General features: G+C 49.2%; 1 protein-coding gene across 5 annotated transcripts in view; it reads left to right on the top strand.

Moving 5' to 3' along the window:
• The window catches only part of svep1 (sushi, von Willebrand factor type A, EGF and pentraxin domain containing 1), a 164,289-nt gene that overhangs the window by 21,601 nt on the left and 121,692 nt on the right, over positions 1-20,996 (top strand). For all 5 annotated transcript variants that reach the window (XM_045212199.1, XM_045212197.1, XM_045212195.1 and 2 more), the window contains exons 2-3: positions 10,011-10,266; positions 15,358-15,534. In XM_045212199.1, the coding sequence (XP_045068134.1) occupies positions 10,011-10,266; positions 15,358-15,534 (433 nt within the window). The remainder of the gene's footprint in view (positions 1-10,010; positions 10,267-15,357; positions 15,535-20,996) is intronic.

Raw genomic sequence — 20,996 nt, 5'->3', positions numbered from 1 at the left:
CCGTTGCACTATATGGAAGCGAGGTTTGGGGTCCAACTTGTAATTACATTTATAAGCAATTGGCAAAAAACCCAATCGAAAATCTACATCCAGAATTCAACAGAATTATCCTAAATCTCCAAAAGAAAGTACCAAATAATGCATGCAGAGCAGAACTCGAAAGATTCCCTTTAATTGTAAACATAAAGAAAAGGACACTAAAATGTTGGCACCATTTGAAATTAAGCCTCAAAACATCCTTACAATTCAAAGCACTGGAAACCCAAGAGCTGAACCCTTAAAAGAGTCCCCTATGTCAGCTATTAAAAAGACTTAACAACCCTATAATCCAAACACACAGGGAAATCAGATCGTTACAGCAATTAAAACCTCCTATTTGACAAATTGGGAAAATTCAACAAAAACACAGAATAAACTAAATTACTATTTGGCCCTCAAAAGAGAATACAAATTGGCAGAATATCTCTACTCTGTCAGAGATACAAAACAGAGCCAGATCCTGACCAAATACAGGCTCAGCGACCACCAACTGGCTATGGAAAAAGGGAGACACAAAAAGACATGGAGCGTCTATGTGGTCACTACACGACAGGGGAGGAAGAGACAGAGATGCACTTTTTCCTCTACTGTGAGAAATATTTTTTCAAGAAAATATCTCAATCAATTCCCAACTTCTGTGCATTTACTAATGGCATACAGCTGGGAATTATTCTGGGTGAGGGAGAAACTGCAAATATTACTGCCAGATATGTATATTGCCATAGCCTGAGGGACATCCCATGAACATTCATTCCCTGAAGTATTTCCATTGTATATAACTTACAAGTAATACATAGTCTAACCATCATCCATGTACATTTCATTATCCTCATTGCATTGTTCTGTATTTACTGAAATGCTGTACCACTATACTGTTTTGGCAATATCTATAAATTGTATTTCATGTCAGTAAAGCAATCTGAACTTGAATTTGAGAGAGAGAGAGAGAGAGAGAGAGAGAGAGAGAGAGAGAGAGAGAGAGAGAGAGAGAGAGAGAGAGAGAGAGAGATTACTGTAGGCCTAACTCAGTGGACTGGTCTACAGTTAGTGCAGGAGATCCCAGTGGATCGTAAAGGCTTAGTCTTGATCTATCTGGTCTGTTACAGAGACCTTATCTGTCTGCAGCGCTTCCCTCTCTGTTGTCTTTGGGAAGTGGAGCTTGGGCTCGCTGGGGGTTTTGGCTGGAGGCGAATGCCAGCACGGAGGGCCCTCGCCAGGTCAATCCACCCCATCTGGAGTTGATTGAGACCACACTACAGGGGAAGGGACATTCACTCACTCACTCACTCCCTCACTCTGTCTGTCTCTGTCTGTCTAGCTTTAAGGCTTCTCTCTGTCTAGCTTGCAGGCCTCTCTCTCTCTCTCTCTCTCTCTCTCTCTCTCTCTCTCTCTCTCTCTCTCTCTCTCTCTCTCTCTCTCTCCCTCTCTCTCTCTCTGCTCTCTGTCTCTGTCTCTCTCTCTCTCTCTCTCTCTCTCTCTCTCTCTCTCTCTCTCTCTCTCTCTCTCTCTCTCTCTCTCTCTCTCTCTCTCTCTCTCTCTCTCTCTCTCTCTCTCTCTCTCTCTCTCCCTGTCCATGCTGAATCTCCTTCCCCCTCAATCATCCTCCCTGTCCAGTTACATGGGGTGTCACATTTGATTGGAACATGCTGACTTCTAAATGTCTAATTATGTGCATTGGAACATGGTAACATTTTAAATGTCTCATTCCCCCCCAATGCGTTCCGTCAATGTACTAGCAGCAAATTAATTGAATGGGTTTAATTTGTGCCCGTGGGAGATAGCTTTGTAGTTATTTTTGCATACATACATACACACATGTGCACACACATGCACGCACACGCACACAAACACACACACACAAACAAACACACACACACACGCACACCATCTCTCATCTTTCCTCTTGTGTTAGTTTGATTAATGGTTGTTATGACAGGAACCAGCAAAGCTTGTAACACAGGAGCCCTTTACTTCACTCCACTGTCTCTGGTAATTAATTGAGTGAGTGTCCACTCTCCACTCCACTCTCCATCTTTCACTGTTGCTAGACTGGACAGTTAAACACATTACTGTAAAGTAGTGGTGACGTACAGATCTCTAATATAAGTAGGACTCCATAGGGGTTTGCTTATTCAATTAGAACGGGCTTTGCTTTTCACTATGTGTCTCAGTGTAGCATCAGACTGACAAGGGTTACGTCTCAAATGGCACCCTATTCCTTATATACAGCAATACATTTGGACCTATTTGACACCAGATTCTGAGATTCCCTGTAGGTTTATAGTGCACTATAGAGATAATATGGTGCCTTTTCACACGCAGACGAATTCTTTGAGTTGATGGCCCCTTTTCACTAAAAAGTTACACTAAACAGAGTTCCTTTCCTCAAGGAGGGAGTTAGGCTACTCTGTCATTCCTGTGTTTTAGGAGGTTTTGTTGTAATTGAGTTTGGAAAGTTTTTAAAATAAGGGCACCACAAATATGGAAGTTATTAGCAGAATATAGTGGGTGATGTGGCAGAAGCCTAAGGAGAGACTGCCCATTGTGGGTATGTTGGTAGGGCATCAGAGAAACAATGAATGAATGGAAATGAATAAGTCTATGAAGAGGATTCCTGTGCTCTAGTGTTGGATTTTGTGCATCCCTATCTAGATATAATGAAAAAAATATAGAATTTGGTGAAATCCTTAAGAATGTAAAGCATTTAATAGACCACCCAAACATAACCATTCCCCTCCCTAGCATGTGTTGAGACAGAGAGATGAAGCTTTCATGCCTACCATACGAAAACATGTTTGGGCGGGATAAAGATCAAATGTCATCTTACAAAATTGACTTTGTCAACACTCTTGCTGAAAGTGACCCATATCTAAACTATGTAAGCCTCTGAGATATTGCTCAATGGTGGCAAAGTTGAGTCTACTAGCGTCCGTTCGGGGGGTGTAGTGTTTTGTGTTTTGTGTTTTTGTCCGCTAGCTTGGCTCTGGGTTGTTGTTATTCTTGCCACCAGAGCCAAGAACAGATACCATGTCAAAACAAGCGCTCTCAACTTCCGACCGAGGGGGGAGTGGCAGCTCTTGTTTTCCATTCGCATTTGGTTTGCATTTATCCACTCTGGAATAAAAGAACGATTCTGGAGGAAGAAAAAGAGGTGTAACAGAATGATAGGAAGACCTCCTTCTTTCCTCTTTCTCTCTCAGTGATCCGTCCTCCATTTTACCTCAGTGATCCGCCCTCTATTTTACCTCATTGATCCGCCCTCCATTTTACCTCAGTGATCCGCCCTCCATTTTACCTCAGTGATCTGCCCTCCATTTTACCTCAGTGATCCGTCCTCCATTTTACCTCAGTGATCCGTCCTCCATTTTACCTCAGTGATCCGTCCTCCATTTTACCTCAGTGAACCGTCCTCCATTTTACTTCAGTGACCCGAAGATAATCTTCCTTCATCACCTTTATCAGGTGTACTGACAGCAAAACTCCCAGCCTGCATCGGGCAGACATCATTACTTCCTTGGGTGCATCTCAACACTCGTCTGAAGTATCTTGTAAGCATATGGCCACAGCTACAGGAGCAGCCATATAGCAACAGATGGGATTACCCACAGCTCGTACAGAGCCAGGTGTGTCTGAGCCTTGATCAAAGACACTGGGCGGCCAAGGGTGGGAGAGAGAGGGGGTCTTATTTAATATTCAGGGTTATAGATCCTTTTGATTTGATGAAAGGCTTGAGGACATTGGCACCATGATGGCCCCATAAGGAGATAGAACCTCTTGGCAATATCTTCTGAAGTCTGGCATCTGGCCCTTGTAATATCCCAAACAATGTGCCCCACTCAAGGCAATGCAGCATCTGTTCAGATGCACCACTGTAGTTGCTATTCCCACCTCTGCCATCCCTGCTTTAATGACAGTGTGTGTGTGTGTGTGTGTATGTGTGGTTGTGTGCGTGTGAATATCTCCACCAGCAGCTCTGCACATATGGAGCGCTCATCTCCTCTCTGCTCTCTTGCCAAAGTGTGTGAGGAGTTTTGGAACGCACAGCGGCAAAGTTTCCTTAAACTCTTTGGAATCTGTCCAGTCTCTCTCTCTCTCTCTCTCTCTCTCTCTCTCTCTCTCTCTCTCTCTCTCTCTCTCTCTCTCTCTCTCTCTCTCTCTCCCTATCTCTATGCTTTGACAGACATCTAAACTCAAATACAGACACTCTTCCACTATCCTAAAGCTGCTGTGTTTTATCTTTCTTAGATGGTGTATCACACGGTAAGACCTGCCAAGTACATCGTTGAGGAAATGCATGTGATGCACTCTGTACAGTATATCACAGGGCTCCAACCTCACACAGGGTTACCCAAAGCTCATGGTGTTGGTTGAGTACTCTTATCCTATTCACACACACACACACACACATACACACACACGCCCACACACACACACACACACACACGCCCACACACACCCACATACACACACACACACACACACACACACACACACACACACACACACACACACACACACACACACACACACACACAGAGGCGTCATGCCAAAAGGTGTTTCTCTTGCCAGCTGCCAAATCCTACAATTAGTGAGGCCCACAACTGTTTTATATGCGATGGAGGAACCAGTGTGTGTAGCTATATATACTCTCTATATATACACACACTCAGCTGTGGCACCCCCTTCTTCACCACCGGCCATCAGTCATCGTCTCACACCCTAACACGAACCACTACGGCCCCACAGCCCTTTGAGCAACCGCCCTATAAAAGACCTAGAAACACCCCAAAACACACATCTCTCTCTCAGTCATGTCTCTCTATTCTCTCCTCACCCCTACTCCACCCCCTCCGGGGCGCAGGCCGCAAAGACATCACTGTGGTTTGGTGACAGCAGACAGGGGTTAGGTCTAGGGGAGAACCAGGGAAGGCCCACACCATAACTAAGCAGCCTGCCTGGCTGCACTGACACCTGGGAGCGGGCAGCAGCCAGGTCTGGGATTTTGGGATGAGAACCAGGGTGCCTTTCTAGTGACTTTGAGGAGAGGATCAGAGAGGCCAGGCTTTTCTTCCCTCCCTCCTTCTCTCCCGAACTATATACCTCCCTCCCTCCCTCCCTCCCTCCCTCCCTCCCTCCTCCCTCCCTCCCTCCCTCCCTCCCTCCCTCCCTCCCTCCCTCCCTCCCTCCCTCCATCCCTCCCTCCCTCCCTCCCTCGCTTCACAGCCTCTGTAATTATATTACCCTGCTGGAGATGCTTGAAGCCAATTAAACAATAAAGAACAGAGCTCTAGCTTTTTCTTTCTTTCTTTCTTTCTTTCTTTCTTTCTTTCTTTCTGTCACGGTTCAGACAGACGACAAGAGGACCACAATTGCGTCACACCAGAAAGTTTATTTAAACTTAAGGGGAAAGGGATGTAGGGAGTGAGTGAAGGCTCCAGGGGTTATCCCGTCCGATGTGCTGGGTCTGTGCCTCCCCCCAGTGGCAGCGTGCGTCCGATGACGCCCGGTGGTTGGTGGTCCAGAAGTCCTGGGGGAGGAAACACAGACACAACGGGCGAAATGAAACCAGGCAGCAGTACAGTTCAAGGGAAATCCAAAATACGTAGTAGCAAGGCAGAAGGCTGGTCAGAGTTACCGGGATTGAAGAGTAGTCAGGAGTCGTAATGGCAGAAGCAGGTCTGGATCTCCTGAGGCAGAAGAGTATCCAAAAACCAGGCAGGTCCGGGGTCACAAAACCAGGGTGAGCCAGAAGCGCGAGCAAACAGGTTCGGGTGTGAGCTTTGCAGACGATCTGACACAGGAGAGCTGAAAGACAGGGCTATAAATACTGGGAGAGGTTAGTGGGTAATGCAGCGCAGCTGGCAGAGTAATTAGAGCCGAGCAGAGCAGGGACAGGTGGAGCTAGTTAGGCTGAGTAGAGAGAGAGTGGTGAGCAGAGTGGAAACAACTTAAGGTGGTAACCCAGTGGAGTGAGAGGGCTCATGACAGAACCCCCCAAGGGACGGCCCCAGAAGTCCCAAGAGCAACACCACGCCGGGCGGGAGGAGGGGAGCCGGAGGACCGTGGTCGGGAGATGGGACAGGTCCCGAGACAGGATCAGGCACAGGACAGGAAGCCGGCGGGCAGGACGGTTAGAGACCCCTCTGGGGCGGCCCCTACGGATTGCAGGTTGATCAGGATGCCGTTGGTGGAAAGCGGTGATGAGAGTCCTATCCACAATCCGACTAGCTGGCACCCAGGTCCTTTCCTCAGGTCCATAGCCCTCCCAGTCAATGAGGTACTGAGACCCCTACCCCTCCGTCTGGACCGAAGCAGGCGGCGGACGGTGTAAACCAGACCACCATCGACGAGCCGTGGAGGAGGAGGACAAGGCGCAGCAGGGACCAGCGGACTCCTGGGCACAGGCAGGGGCTGCAGCAATCCGGCTGGGGGCTGGCAGGACGACTTGTGTTGGTTGCAGATGGGGCAGGCTCGGAACAATTCCCGTACATCCTTCCTCAGAGAGGGCCACCAGAACCTCTGGGCGAGCAGGTTGTAAGTGCGGGTGGAGCCAGGGTGACAAGCTAGGCGGGAGTCATGTCCCCACTGAACGACCTGGGACCTCAGGTCTTCGGGGACAAAAAGGCGGTCAGCTGGGCAAGTGCTGGGACCTGGCTGGTTACGGAGAGCCTCCAGCACCTGTTCCTCAACAGCCCAGGTCAGAGCTGCAACGATGCAGGGGACTTGGCAGAATCGACACAGGGTCCTTGGAGGGGTCAGGAGCGGAGTTAGTAGGTACTGGCCGAGGGGGTAGTGCGGCAAGCAGGCAGGTTCGGTGGCAGTCCTCTCCCCACTCCCTGATCACCCCGGTCACCCAGTCGAGCTGAGGGTTGTGCCGGCGGAGCCATGGGTAACCCAGGATGAGGGGTTGGCCTGGAGAGGGGAGCAGGTGAAACTGGATAGTTTCTTGATGGTTTCCCGGACAGACCCATCGAGACCGGGGCCGTGACATGAGTGACCGATCCGAGTAAGTGTCCGTCCAGTGCCCGGGCAGGAATAGGAGGTGTCAAACGGAGGTTCTCCAGTCCCAGTTGGCGTGCCAGCTTGATGTCCATTATGTTGGCTTCGGCGCCAGAATCCACCAGAGCAGCCAGGGTGTGAGTTGAGTCAGGGAGGCGGAGGTGAACTTGCAGCAGGGGTTTGCGGTCGGAGGACTGGATGGTCATTGAACTCAACCGGACTCCCCCTATGCCCGGTGAGCTTCGGCCCTTTAAAGGGCAGGTTACCACACGATGTCCATCACCTCCACAATAGAGGCAGAGGTTTGAGGTGAAGCGTCGCTGGCGCTCTGCAGGAGTGAGAGAGGCTCGCCCAATCTCCATAGGCTCAGACTGATCAAACTGAACTGGGTGAGTGGCAGTAGATGACAGGAGCCCAGTCGGATCTCTCCGAATGCCGGTAGTAGGTGGACCTTGGCGCCCCCTCCCACGACGACGGGTCTGTATCCTACTGTCGATCCTGACAGTCAGTGCGATGGCTTCATCAAGAGTGGAAGGCAGTTCATGGGAGACCAACTCGTCCTTGATATAGTCAGCCAAACTATGGAAGAACGCGTCCACCAACGATGGTGTGTTCCAAGAACTTCGTCTAGCCAGGGTTCGGAAGTCGATGGAATGGTCTGCGACTGTACGTCTGCCTTGTCGAATACTGAACAGTTCACGAGACGCCTCTGCGGTTGGTGAATCCAGGTCAAACACCTTCAGCATCTCCTCGGCAAACCGGTCGAAGGTTGCACATGCGGGGGTTTGACGTTCAACTCTGCTGTTCCCCAGAGTCGAGCTCGGCCCGTCAGGTGAGTGATGGCATACCCAACCTTAGCCCCCTCCGCTGGCGAAGGTCCTTGGCTGCAAGGAGAACTGAAGTCGGCAGCTAGTCAGGAATGGCCGGACCTGGGTAGAATCGCCGTTGAACCGCTCGGGGTTTCCAATCTTGGGTTCCGGGGCAGCGGCTGAAATGACCGGGGCAGGTAACTCGGAGGCAGGGCTGGTGGGCAGACTGGCTGGGGTAAAGTTGGTGAGGAGTTGGATGATCCTGGCAGTTGTTGTTGCTGCTGCTGGGACTGCTGCTGGTGCTGCTGGAACTGCTGATGCTGTTGGTGGCCGACCTGAAGCAGAGAGGTGATGTCGCCGCTCATGCGACCTAGCTCTCTCTCAGTGTGTTCCAGGCGTAGCATGGCGGTGGGTTGCTCAGGTTCTTCGGTTTCCATGTCGGGGGAAGTGTGCGCTGAGTCCATGATGGTCAGATCGTACTGTCACGGTTCAGACAGACGACAAGAGGACCACAATTGCGTCACACCAGAAAGTTTATTTAAACTTAAGGGGAAAGGGATGTAGGGAGTGAGTGAAGGCTCCAGGGGTTATCCCGTCCGATGTGCTGGGTCTGTGCCTCCCCCAGTGGCAGCGATGCGTCCGATGACGCCCGGTGGTTGGTGGTCCAGAAGTCCTGGGGGAGGAAACACAGACACAACGGGCGAAATGAAACCAGGCAGCAGTACAGTTCAAGGGAAATCCAAAATACGTAGTAGCAAGGCAGAAGGCTGGTCAGAGTTACCGGGATTGAAGAGTAGTCAGGAGTCGTAATGGCAGAAGCAGGTCTGGATCTCCTGAGGCAGAAGAGTATCCAAAAACCAGGCAGGTCCGGGGTCACAAAACCAGGGTGAGCCAGAAGCGCGAGCAAACAGGTTCGGGTGTGAGCTTTGCAGACGATCTGACACAGGAGAGCTGAAAGACAGGGCTATAAATACTGGGAGAGGTTAGTGGGTAATGCAGCGCAGCTGGCAGAGTAATTAGAGCCGAGCAGAGCAGGGACAGGTGGAGCTAGTTAGGCTGAGTAGAGAGAGAGTGGTGAGCAGAGTGGAAACAACTTAAGGTGGTAACCCAGTGGAGTGAGAGGGCTCATGACACTTTCTTTCTTTCTTTCTTTCTTTCTTTCTTTCTTTCTTTCTTTCTTTCTTTCTTTCTTTCTTTCTTTCTTTCTTTCTTTCGCTCTCTCTCTCTTTCTTTCTCTCTCACTCGCTCTCTCTCTCTCACTCTCTCTCTCTTTCTATCTCTCACACTCTCTCCATTATCTCTCCCTCACACTTTGTCTCACAGCCCTTTATGAGGTCAAATCTATCCATTTTGCTCTAGGATTCCCTCACATACATTTAACACTCTCACCCACTCATTTCAATTATCCCAATATCTCTCCATCAATCTCTCTTCACTCTTTCCCTACAGTATCTTCACTGTCTTGTCCTCCTCTTTTCACTCTCCTCTTCCTCTCATCTATACAATTTCAATTCCTTTCATTCCAAACAAACAGACCAACTATACAGTACTGTAGCAGGTCTGGTCTGGCTTGGCCTTGCATGTCGGGTACATGACAGTATAGCACAGCAGCAGAGCCGGATCGAACCTGGTCTGTAGTGACGCCTCTAGCACTGTGATGCAGTGCCTTAGACCGCTGCGCCACATGGGAGGCCCCTTGAAATGATTTCTAATACTGTTTGAACCTAGGTCTGAGGCAGCTCCACTCTGCTATAACAGGGTTGTTCTAGTGTTCTAGTGGTTAGCTGACAGCAGCTGTACAGACTAGAGGAGAGGCTAATTACTGTACACTTGCAGCGTTGCTGCTTTTTTCTTCTCTTCTTTGTATTGCCTGACCTGCCAATGTCCCTTTTGGTTTCGGGGTATCAGTCTCCCAGAATTGTGGGGTTGTGGGGGGGGTTGTATGTGCAGTTAACTAATATCATTAATCATTCAATTTAATCATGTCAATGATGTTGGAAATATGTTGGTCTGCATTCCGAGCAATGGTATCTTTCAAACCACATTAATGCATTTGCTAGTTACAGTTTTCACTTCACTCAGTGCAATACCTGATCATGATCCAACAACATCCACCATTAATTCACACGTATTAATTATTCCAATCTTCTCATCCTCCCACAGCAAATCCTGCGTCACTCGCGGGCCAACGCCACCAAGGTTATCTTCCTGATAACGGACGGCTACTCCAACGGGGGTGACCCTCGCCCGGTGGCGGCCGCTCTGAGGGAGCAGGGGGTGGAGATCTACACCCTGGGAATCTGGCAGGGGAACATCCGTGAGCTCAATGACATGGCCTCACACCCCAAAGACCAGCACTGCTACCTGGTACACAACTTTGCCGAGTTTGAGGCCCTGGCTCGCCGCGCGCTGCATGAAGGTGAGGGGACGGAGTAATTGAATAGTCTGAGTACCACTCTTTTCACTCCTTGCCAAGTCTACACTTGTTGTATTCGGCGCATGTAACAAATACAATTTTATTTGACTCTCGTGTCATGCCAAAAAAAGGAGTGGCAAGGAGTGGAATGATAGCACAAGAGACTGGTTCCCAGGCTGACACTTGAAGGATTATGTGAATCAGATTTTACAGTACTATGTCAATGAGAGATTTGTGGGAAGGAAATATTGAGTGGAATATGTTTTTCTCAATTTAGGATACAGGCAGCCCCATGTGACTAAGTTATACAGTACCAGTCAAAGGTTTGGACACACCTATTCATTCAAGGGTTTTTCTTTTATTTCTACTATTTTCTACCTTGTAGAATAATAGTGAAGATATCAAAACTATGAAATAACACATATGGAATCATGTAGTAACTAAAAAAGCACTCAATCACTCTCCTTCTTGGTAAAATAGCCTGGAGGTGTGTTGGGTCATTGTCCTGTTGAAAAACAAATGATAGTCCCACTAAGCAGATGGTTCTGCTGCCAACAAGGCAGAGTTCATCTCAGCCTATGCTACCCTCCAGTCCCTCAACTTCTTGGCGCTGACGGAAACATGGATTACCACTGAAAACACTGCTACTCCTACTGCTCTCTCCTTGTCTGACCATGTGTTCTCGCATACCCCGAGAGCATCTGGTCAGCGGGGTGGTGGCACAGGAATCCTCATCTCTCCCAAGTGGACATTCTCTATTTTTCCCCTGACCCATCTGTCTATCTCCTCATTTGAATTCCATGCTGTCACAGTCACTAGCCCATTTAAGCTTAACATCCTTGTCATTTATCGCCCTCCAGGTTCCCTTGGAGAGTTCATCAATGAGCTTGACGCCTTGATAAGTTCCTTTCCTGAGGATGGCTCACCCCTCACAGTTCTGGGGGACTTCAACCTCCCTACATCTACCTTTGACTCATTTCTCTCTGCCTCCTTCTTTCCACTCCTCTCCTCTTTTGACCTCACCCTCTCACCGTCCCCCCCTACTCACAAGGCAGGCAATACGCTTGACCTCATCTTTACTAGATGCTGTTCTTCTATTAATCTCACTGCAACTCCCCTCCATGTCTCCGACCACTACTTTGTATCCTATTCTCTCTCGCTTTCCTCAAACACTACTCACTCTGCCCCTACTCAGATGGTAATGCGCCGTCGCAACCTTCGCTCTCTCTCTCCCGCTACTCTCTCCTCTTCCATCCGATCATCTCTTCCCTCTGCTCAATCATTCTCCCTCCAATCTCCTGATTCTGCCTCCTCAACCCTCCTCTCCTCCCTTTCTGCATCCTTTGACTCTCTATGTCCCCTATCCTCCCGGCCGGCTCTGTCCTCCCCTCCAGCTCCGTGGCTTGATGACTCATTGCGAGCTCACAGAACAGGGCTCCGGGCAGCCGAGCGGAAATGGAGGAAAACTAGACTCCCTGCGGACCTGGCATCTTTTCACTCCCTCCTCTCTACATTTTCTTCATCTGTTTCTGCTGCTAAGGCCACTTTCTACCACTCTAAATTCCAAGCATCTGCCTCTAACCCTAGGAAGCTCTTTGCCACCTTCTCCTCCCTACTGAATCCTCCTCCCCCTCCCCCCCTCCTCCCTCTCTGTGGATGACTTCGTCAACCATTTTGAAAAGAAGGTTGACGACATCCGATCCTCGTTTGTTAAGTCAAATGACACTGCTGGTCCTGCTCACACTGCCCTACCCTATGCTTTGACTTCTTTCTCCCCTCTCTCTCCAGATAAAATCTTGCGACTTGTGACGGCCGGCCGCCCAACAACCTGCCTGCTTGACCCTATCCCCTCCTCTCTTCTCCAGACCATCTCCGGTGACCTTCTCCCTTACCTCATCTCGCTGATCAACTCATCCTTGACCGCTGGCTATGTCCCTTCCGTCTTCAAGAGAGCGAGAGTTGTACCCCTTCTCAAAAAACCAACACTCGATCCCTCTGATGTCAACAACTACAGACCAGTATCCCTTCTTTCTTTTCTCTCCAAAACTCTTGAGCGTGCCGTCTTTAGCCAACTTTCTTGCTATCTCTCTCAGAATGACCTTCTTGATCCAAACCAGTCAGGTTTCAAGACTGGTCATTCAACTGAGACTGCTCTTCTCTGTGTCACGGAGGCTCTCCACACTGCTAAAGCTAACTCTCTCTCCTCTGCTCTTGTCCTTCTAGACCTGTCTGCTGCCTTTGATACTGTGAACCATCAGATCCTCCTCTCCATCCTCTCCGAGCTGGGCTTCTCTTCTCTTCTCTTGGATTGTGTCCTATCTGACAGGTCGCTCCTACCAAGTGGCGTGGCGAGAAGCTGTCTCCGCACCACGTGCTCTCACCACTGGTGTCCCCCAGGGCTCAGTTCTAGGCCCTCTCCTATTCTCGCTATACACCAAGTCATTTGGCTCTGTCATATCCTCACATTGCCTCTCCTATCATTGCTACGCAGACGACACACAACTAATCTTCTCCTTTCCCCCTTCTGATAACCAGGTGGCAAATCGCATCTCTGCATGTCTGGCAGACATATCAGTGTGGATGACGGATCACCACCTCAAGCTGAACCTTGGCAAGACGGAGCTGCTCTTCCTCCCAGGGAAGGACTGCCCGTTCCATGATCTCGCCATCACGGTTGACAACTCCGTTGTGTCCTCCTCCCAGAGTGCGAAGAGCCTTGGTGTGACCCTGGACAACACCCTGTCGTTCTCCGCTAACATCAAGGCGGTGACCCGATCCTGTAGGTTCATGCTCTACAACATTCGGAGAGTACGACCCTGCCTTACACAGGAAGCGGCACAGGTCCTAATCCAGGCACTTGTCATCTCCCGTCTGGATTATTGCAACTCGCTGTTGGCTGGGCTCCCTGCCTGTGCCATTAAACCCCTACAACTCATCCAGAATGCCGCAGCCCGTCTGGTGTTCAACCTTCCCAAGTTCTCTCACGTCACCCCGCTCCTCCACGCACTCCACTGGCTTCCAGTTGAAGCTCGCATCTGCTACAAGACCATGGTGCTTGCCTACGGAGCTGTGAGGGGAACGGCACCTCCGTACTTTCAGGCTCTGATCAGTCCCTACACCCAAACGAGGGCATTGCGTTCATCCACCTCTGTTCTGCTAGCTCCCCTACCTCTGCGGAAGCACAGTTCCCGCTCAGCCCAGTCAAAACTGTTCGCTGCTCTGGCACCCCAATGGTGGAACAAGCTCCCTCACGACGCCAGGACAGCGGAGTCACTCACCACCTTCCGGAGACATTTGAAACCCCACCTCTTTAAGGAATACCTGGGATAGGATAAAGTAATCATTCTACCCCCCCCCACACCTGTTAATTGAAATGCATTCCAGGTGAGTACCTCATGAAGTTGGTTGAGAGAATGCCAAGCGTTTGCAAAGTTGTCATCAAGGCAAAGGGTGGCTACTTTGAAGAATCTAATATCTAAAATATATTTTGATTTGTTTAACACTTTTTTGGTTACCACGTTTCCATATGTGTTATTTCATAGTTTTGATGTCTTCACTATTATTCTACAATGTAGAAAATAATAAAAAATAAAGAAAAACCCTGGAATGAGTAGGTGTGTCCAAACGTTTGACTGGTACTGCATATATAAAAACATAGAAGTTGGGTAAAATTCCATCCACATCATGCAGACAGTTTGCTCTGTACGTCTAGCCAACACATAACATCAGAAAGTAAAATAGGAGGTACAATACCTTCTCCATTACCACAGTCCATGTGAGGGAGCACAGTCCAGGAATAATGCTGGAGTCTCAGACATCAGTTGCATCGGTCTGTAAAACAACAACATGCATCACCAAAGCCGTCTATGGTTGCGTCCCAAATGGCACCCTAGTCACTATATAGTGCACTACTTTTGACCAGAGCCCTATGGGATCTGTCACAAATGGCACCCTATTCCGTATATAGCCATATGGGCCCTGGTCATAGTAGTGCACTATATAGTGAATAGTGTATCATTTGGGACACAGGCTATATTAGAACCTAGACGGTGGTAAATCTGTCCTGTTAGACAGAGAGAGTGATAAGGTTGTCAGACAGTTAATCACAAATGGCACCCTATTCCCTTTATAGTGCACTACTTTTGACCAGGGCCCATAGGGCTATATAGGGAGTAGGGTGCCATTTGGGACAGATCCAGTGTGAGCCATGGCAGCCAGTTCATGTTATCAGGCCAGCCGTGTGTCTCTGTTTTACTGACTCTCCCTCTCCAAGTCTACTCCTCGCCTCTGCCAACCCCAACTCAAGCATCAGCTCCTCAGCCCCATAGCCCCAGTTTCAGCCATAGCTCCCACTCCAGCCATTGAGTCCATTGCACCAGGCAAGCTCAATCAAGTGTAGCTAACATTTTTGAAAGTGTTCAAATATTATTTGAACCCAGGTCTGCTTTCTCTACCACTGCAAACCCCTGGACCAAACACCATCCTCAGCCATGTGTGAAAAACATTTGTCCCACAATGCCCTTTGTTTGGTTCCTGCTTCTCAGAAAGAACAAACAATGGCTCAGCCAATCCTGCTCCTTTTGTTTTTATTTATGTGTGGGGCAGATAAGCGTGTCCAGCCCTATCTGAGCATACATTACATTTTTACCAGATTAATCAAGACAGATGTGTTTATACAGTAGTAGGCCAATTTACGGTAATCTACTCTGTTATCAGGATTGGAGTAGAATACAGTTATCAGTAAAATGACTCAGAAAACTGTTATCTCGCACCAGTGTATTGACCTCTTCCAGTGGCCCTTTGGTTTGATTAATTGGTTTCCTTACAATATCACAAACTCACTCTCTCTCTCCTCTCCCTTATTTCTCTCTCCCCTCTCTCTTTCCCTCTCCTTTCTCATCACCCCTCGCTCCTATTTTAGTGAGTTGATCCAGCCCTCCACTCATTCCCTCTCTTCTCCACCTCTCCTTTCTTTCCATCTCTCCTCTCTCACTTTCCGTGGACAAGCAAGAAGTTTATGAAATTATGAAAATCTTTGCAAATATCCTCTGGTGACCTTTGACCTTTGCGTCTACGACCTTTGTCTCCCCTCAGACCTGCCGACAGGAAGTTACATCCAGGAGGACCTATCACGCTGCTCGTCTCTGTGCGAGGCAGGTTCGGACTGCTGTGACATCATGGCCAGCTGCAAGTGCGGCACCCACACGGGCCAGTACGACTGTATCTGTGAGAAGGGCCACTACGGCAAGGGGCTGCAGCAAGAATGCACAGGTAGGTCACAGATGTAGGGGAATGGGCCCAGTATGGACCATAGATATAGAACAGTTTTATATATATGGTAAGGACAGCCATGTTGACTCTATTCTTGTAAGCATAAAATTACTTTAAAAATAAAAAATTTGAGTGTGGACCCCTCTACAATGCGTCTAATGGTTTCATGTTGGTGTATGCACCAGTTCTGTGCACAGTGGTTTCAAGAAGCTTTGTCAATAAGGACATCAATCTGTTCTTTGGAGAGTGACACATCAACGTGGTGAAGGATGGTGAAGATAATTTCAGAGTGTTTCAGTCTGGGCGATCTGACTATTTCACCTCTGAAAACAGACCACTTAGCTCCATGATGCCTGTCAATCAAATTCAATGAAATGTATTTTATGAGGCCCTTTTTACATCTGCAGTTGTCACAAAGTGCTATACAGTGCCCTGTGAGCTCACAGTGAGTTAAAGACAAACCGAGTGTCATTGATTCGCTAAGGAGGCTGTGTAGCCAGTCAGTACTGAGATCAACAAATACAGGATTTCCTCAAGGTGTAGGAGCTGACCTTGGAGCTGTGTGTGTGTGTGTGTGTGTGTGTTGACCCTAGACCTATCAGTGTGTAGAGAGGCCTGGTGGGGGTCTGTGACAGACAGTGACGTGTGTTTGTGTGCATTAGGTCCCAGATGACCACTCTCTTCTCTCCCCGCCCCCCCCTCCCCTCCCCCCTCTCTCTCTCTCTCTCTCGCACGCTCTCTCTCTCTCTCTCTCTCGCTCTCTCTCTCTCTCGCATGCTCTTGCTCTCTCTCGCTCCCTCCCCCCCCTCCCCTCGTTGTGCTGTTGCTGCTGAATTAGAGCAGAAAAATGTGACGTGTTTAAAATACTGGCCCTGAAATATGCTGAGGCCATCAGGGTCATCAACGGGAATGGCTCCCAAATCACAATCAGATGTTGTTGAGACAAAAAACAGTCTGCTTATTAATCGCTGTTTCATGGTTTAATTAATTGTAGAGAGCCAGAGAGCAGACAGTGTGTGTGCAGACAGACAGACAGACAGCTAGACTGAGGACGGAAGACATGTGTGACACACAGGAGACTGCTGAGGGGAGAATGGCTCATAATGGCTGGAACGGAGCAAATGGAATGGCATCAAACACCTGGAAACCATGTCTTTGATGTATTTAATACCATTCCACTAATTCCGCTCCAGTCATCACCATGAGCACATTCTCCCCAATTAAGCTGCCTCCAAACCTCCTGTGGCACGACGCTTGGCAAAACCGCAGCTTACTGCTTCCTGTGTGTCGCTCCCTTCTTCCGCCTGTCTAGCCGACAGGCAGGCAAATCTCACAACCATCAAAATGTCCAAGGCGGAACTTCTATGTTCTATATATAAAGGTGTTATACAAACCTTTGTATTTAGACTTTTTGAAAGGATAAAAACAACAGCATGCATTTCGGCCCCATATACCGCTCTATCTCAGGATTTCATATTGACGTTGTGCTTCTGAAACACCACCAGGCTTGGCCTAGTGAAAGGTGTTGTGGTAGTTATGGGGACAGTCTGTGCTTTAGGGCTACCTATAGTCAGACTCAGACACCATGCACTGTGGTGCTGTTAGCAGGGTTAGTGTTGTCTACACTTTAGAGGCCTGCTACTGTGGATGGGGGTGAATGTCGGGTCCTTTGGTAGCTTGAAGTACTGGACTGAGGGATATTTTAGTTTGGACAGGGAGGAGCTGACCTTGGGCCTGTGATTGTGTGTGTGTGTGTGTTTGTGTGTGTGTGTGTGTGTGTGTGTGTGTGTGTGTGTGTGTGTGTGTGTGTGTGTGTGTGTGTGTGTGTGTGTGTGTGTGTGTGTGCGTGTGTGTGCGGAGGGACAATCATGTGGAATCGCAGAGTGACTTTCTCTCTCTGATAAATCGGTTTGCTGTGTGAACAGTAGAGCTAATTGTCCCCTGTCTGTTCTCCTAAGGAAAATAAAACATGTCTGGAATGTGGTGAGATAGATAGAAGATAGAAGAAGCCTCTTTAAACAACATGTTACTTTGCTTCCATAGAGTCCCCATGCTCTTCACCACCCGTAAATTACTAATCTAGCCTGATCCCAGATCTGTTTGTGCTGTCTTGACAATGACCATAGCAGTTGGCAAGACATCACGAACATATCTGGGACCAGGCTACTAAGTTACATGACTGAAAGGGAAAACATGACACAGCGCGTACTCCTAGTGAATACCAATAACAGTTATCAGGTCTAGCCGGAAGCCAGAGAGTGGAGAGAATGTGATAGATGCAGGGAGAAGGCAACATCTCATTCTCTTCCTCTCTTCCTCTCACCCTGGCAGGACTATCACAGCCTGGGAGGACAGGGAGGAAAGGGGGGGGGGGAAGAGAGATAGAAAATGAGAGAGAGAGAGAGAGAGAGAGAGAGAGAGAGAGAGAGAGAGAGAGAGAGAGAGAGAGAGAGAGAGAGAGAGGGGGGGCAATATGGAAGGGGAAAAGATACGGAGGGTAGAGAGAAAAAGTGAAATGGGGCAAATGGACAAAGAGAAAGAGAGGGGGGGAGAGAGAGATATAAGAGGTAGAAGTTAAGAGTTATAGGTCTGTGATTAGCTTGTCCGTGTTCCCTAAATAACTATAGACAATTTGATGTCCATGATGGTGTGTGGGTGTGTGTGTTTGTGTGAGACGCGTGCCAGCTGGAGTGAACCCAGGACTCTGTCTCTCTCCACGGGGGGCCGTTTATTTCCTCTAAGCTCACACTGTAAATATTTGCTCTCGTCCGATGGGCCGGTCCAGATCCCAGGAGGAGGAAGCCTCGAGGGGAACAGAAATCCCATGGAATAAAAAGGAAAGGGAAGAGGATGAATGTTGCAATCTTTCTTTGTTTCACTCCTCCTCCTCCTCCTCCTCCTCCTCCTCCTCCTCCTCCTCCTCTTCTTACTCTTCCTCCTCCTCATCTTCCTCTTCTTACTCTTCCTCCTCCTCCTCTTCTTACTCTTCCTCCTCCTCCTCTTCCTCTTCCTCTTCCTCTTCCTCCTCCTCCTCCTCTTCCTCCTCCTCCTCCTCCTCCTCTTCCTCCTCCTCATCCTCTCCTATCCTCTAACCCTGTTAGGTCACCTGTGTGTAGGACTAGTAATATACTGTAAATGCGATCGGGAAAAGTGTTTGGGATGAAACCAGAGGAATGCATGAGAACCCCTAACACTCCATGAATTATCAGAGACTCTCTCCATCTCTCCTTTCCTCACACTCTCACTCTGAGTTGTGTATCAGCCAGGTCAAACAGACAGACAACAGCTACAGTGTTCAGTATCTCAGGGTGAAAGAGGAATGGTTCCAGAGACAGACAGGGCCTCGAACCATAGAGAGAGAATCGCCAGACTTCAACTTCAACTGATGTACTCCAGTCCCAGAAAAAGTCAGTTGCTTAGAAAGACAAAGGTTGGAGACAGAGCTACGATCCATAGAGAGATAATCACTGAGAGAGAGTGAGCGTCAGTTCATTCATGAACAGATGCAGGATCTTAATTTGGTCACTCTTTTGTTGCTGAGAATGTTAATGCACAGCAGGAAATGCAAAAGTGTAGTGTATTTGAGTTTTTAAAATGCTTCTAAAGTTTGTAATTTCCACTTTGACTTGATTTGCCCTAAAGAAAAATGTATCAACCCCTACAGAAAATGTCCATTAATTATAATCCACATAATAATTCACATTTCTTGTTGCTGCAAGATTATTTTCCTGCTGTAGCAAACTGGCTAAAATTAAAGATCCTACATCTGTAGACTAGTCCTGAGCCAGACATAAAGTGATGGAAATGCTCAAACTTTTCCACTCTAATTTTGAGGCCTCCCTGGCTACATCTGAAAAGACAGATTCATACACAAACAATAACAACCTGGAGCAACATGATAGTGGGGGGTCTGACACACATCATGCCATTGTCAGACAACAGGCTACATACACTGTCACGGTGTTTAAATGGTGTGGTGTGGAATCAGGCGCAGAAGCAGATGTACAGTCCAACAAGACTTTACTAGTGCGAGCAAAATAATCCAAAAACGGCCTGAGGCCAAACAGACGCACACAGGCGTCAAACACGAGCGCACAAACACAGGGCGCAAAAACTCTCCTCAACCGAGGAGGAAGCTAATCGTTACTGGCGTACCGAAACACGGGTAACGCACAAACACCTGACACGAAACAATTACACACAACACTACACTAACAACAAGGAAACTAAATAGGGTGCTTAATGAGACATAACACAAGACAGGTGTGGCTAACAGACAAAACTAATCAAACAGGAAACATGGAACATACAACGGTGGCAGCTAGAATTCGGAGACGACGAACGCCGAAACCTGCCCGAACAAGGGAGAGAGGCAGCCTCGGCCGAAACCGTGACAGTACCCCCCTTGACGCGCGGCTCCAGACGTGCGCCGACTCCGGCCTTGGGGGACGACCCGGAGGACGTGGAGCAGGGCGCGTCGGATACCCCCGATGGAATTCCGTCAGGAGCGACGGGTCCAAAATGTCTCTCCTCGGCACCCAGCACCGCTCCTCCGGACCGTACCCCTCCCACTCCACTAGATACTGGAGACCCCCATCCGACGTCTCGAATCCAAGATGGACCTCACGGAGTACGCCGGTGCCCCCTCGATGTCCAATGGGGGCGGGGGAGTCTCCCCTATCTCATTTTCTTGGAGCGGGCCGCTACCACCGGCCTGAGAAGGGACACATGGAACGAGGGGTTAATACACTTATACTCCACAGGTAGCTGTAATCTATAACATACCTCGTTCAACCTTCTCAGGACTTTAAATGGCCCCTACAAACCGCCGACCCAGTTTCCGACAGGGCAGGCGGAGGGGCAGGTTTCTGGTAGAGAGCCAGACTCGATCACCAGGTGCGTACACCGGTGCCTCACTGCGGTGGAGATCAGCGCTCGCCTTCTGACGTCGGAGGGCCCGCTGCAGGTGGACGTGTGCAGCGTTCCAAGTCTCCTCCGAGCGCCGCGCCCACTCATCCACCGCAGGAGCCTCGATCTGGCTCTGCTGCCAGGGTGCCAGAACCCGGCTGGTAACCTAACACACATTGAAATGGAGTTAGGTTAGTGGAGGAATGGCGTAGGGGAATTCTGGGCCATCTCGGCCCAGGGAACGTACCTTGACCACTCCTCCGGCCGGTCCTGGCAGTATGTTCTGAGAAACCTACCCACATCCTGGTTTACGCGTGTTCCACCTGCCCATTACTCTCCGGGTGGTACCCCGAGGTGAGGCTCACCAAGACCCCCAACCGCTCCATAAACGCTCTCCAGACTCTGGAGGTGAATTGGGGACCCCGATCAGCCACAATGTCCTCGGGTACCCCGTAGTGCCGGAACACATGGGTGAACAGTGCCTCGGCAGTTTGTAGGGCAGTAGGAAGACCCGGCATGGGGAGCAAACGACAGGCCTTAGAGAACCGGTCCAC

The sequence above is a fragment of the Coregonus clupeaformis genome, unplaced genomic scaffold (genome assembly GCF_020615455.1).
Source record: "Coregonus clupeaformis isolate EN_2021a unplaced genomic scaffold, ASM2061545v1 scaf0001, whole genome shotgun sequence".
In the NCBI taxonomy this organism is placed as follows: domain Eukaryota; kingdom Metazoa; phylum Chordata; class Actinopteri; order Salmoniformes; family Salmonidae; genus Coregonus; species Coregonus clupeaformis.
Note: the sequence above shows the minus strand (reverse complement) of the source record. Positions and strands in the feature narration are given on the sequence as shown.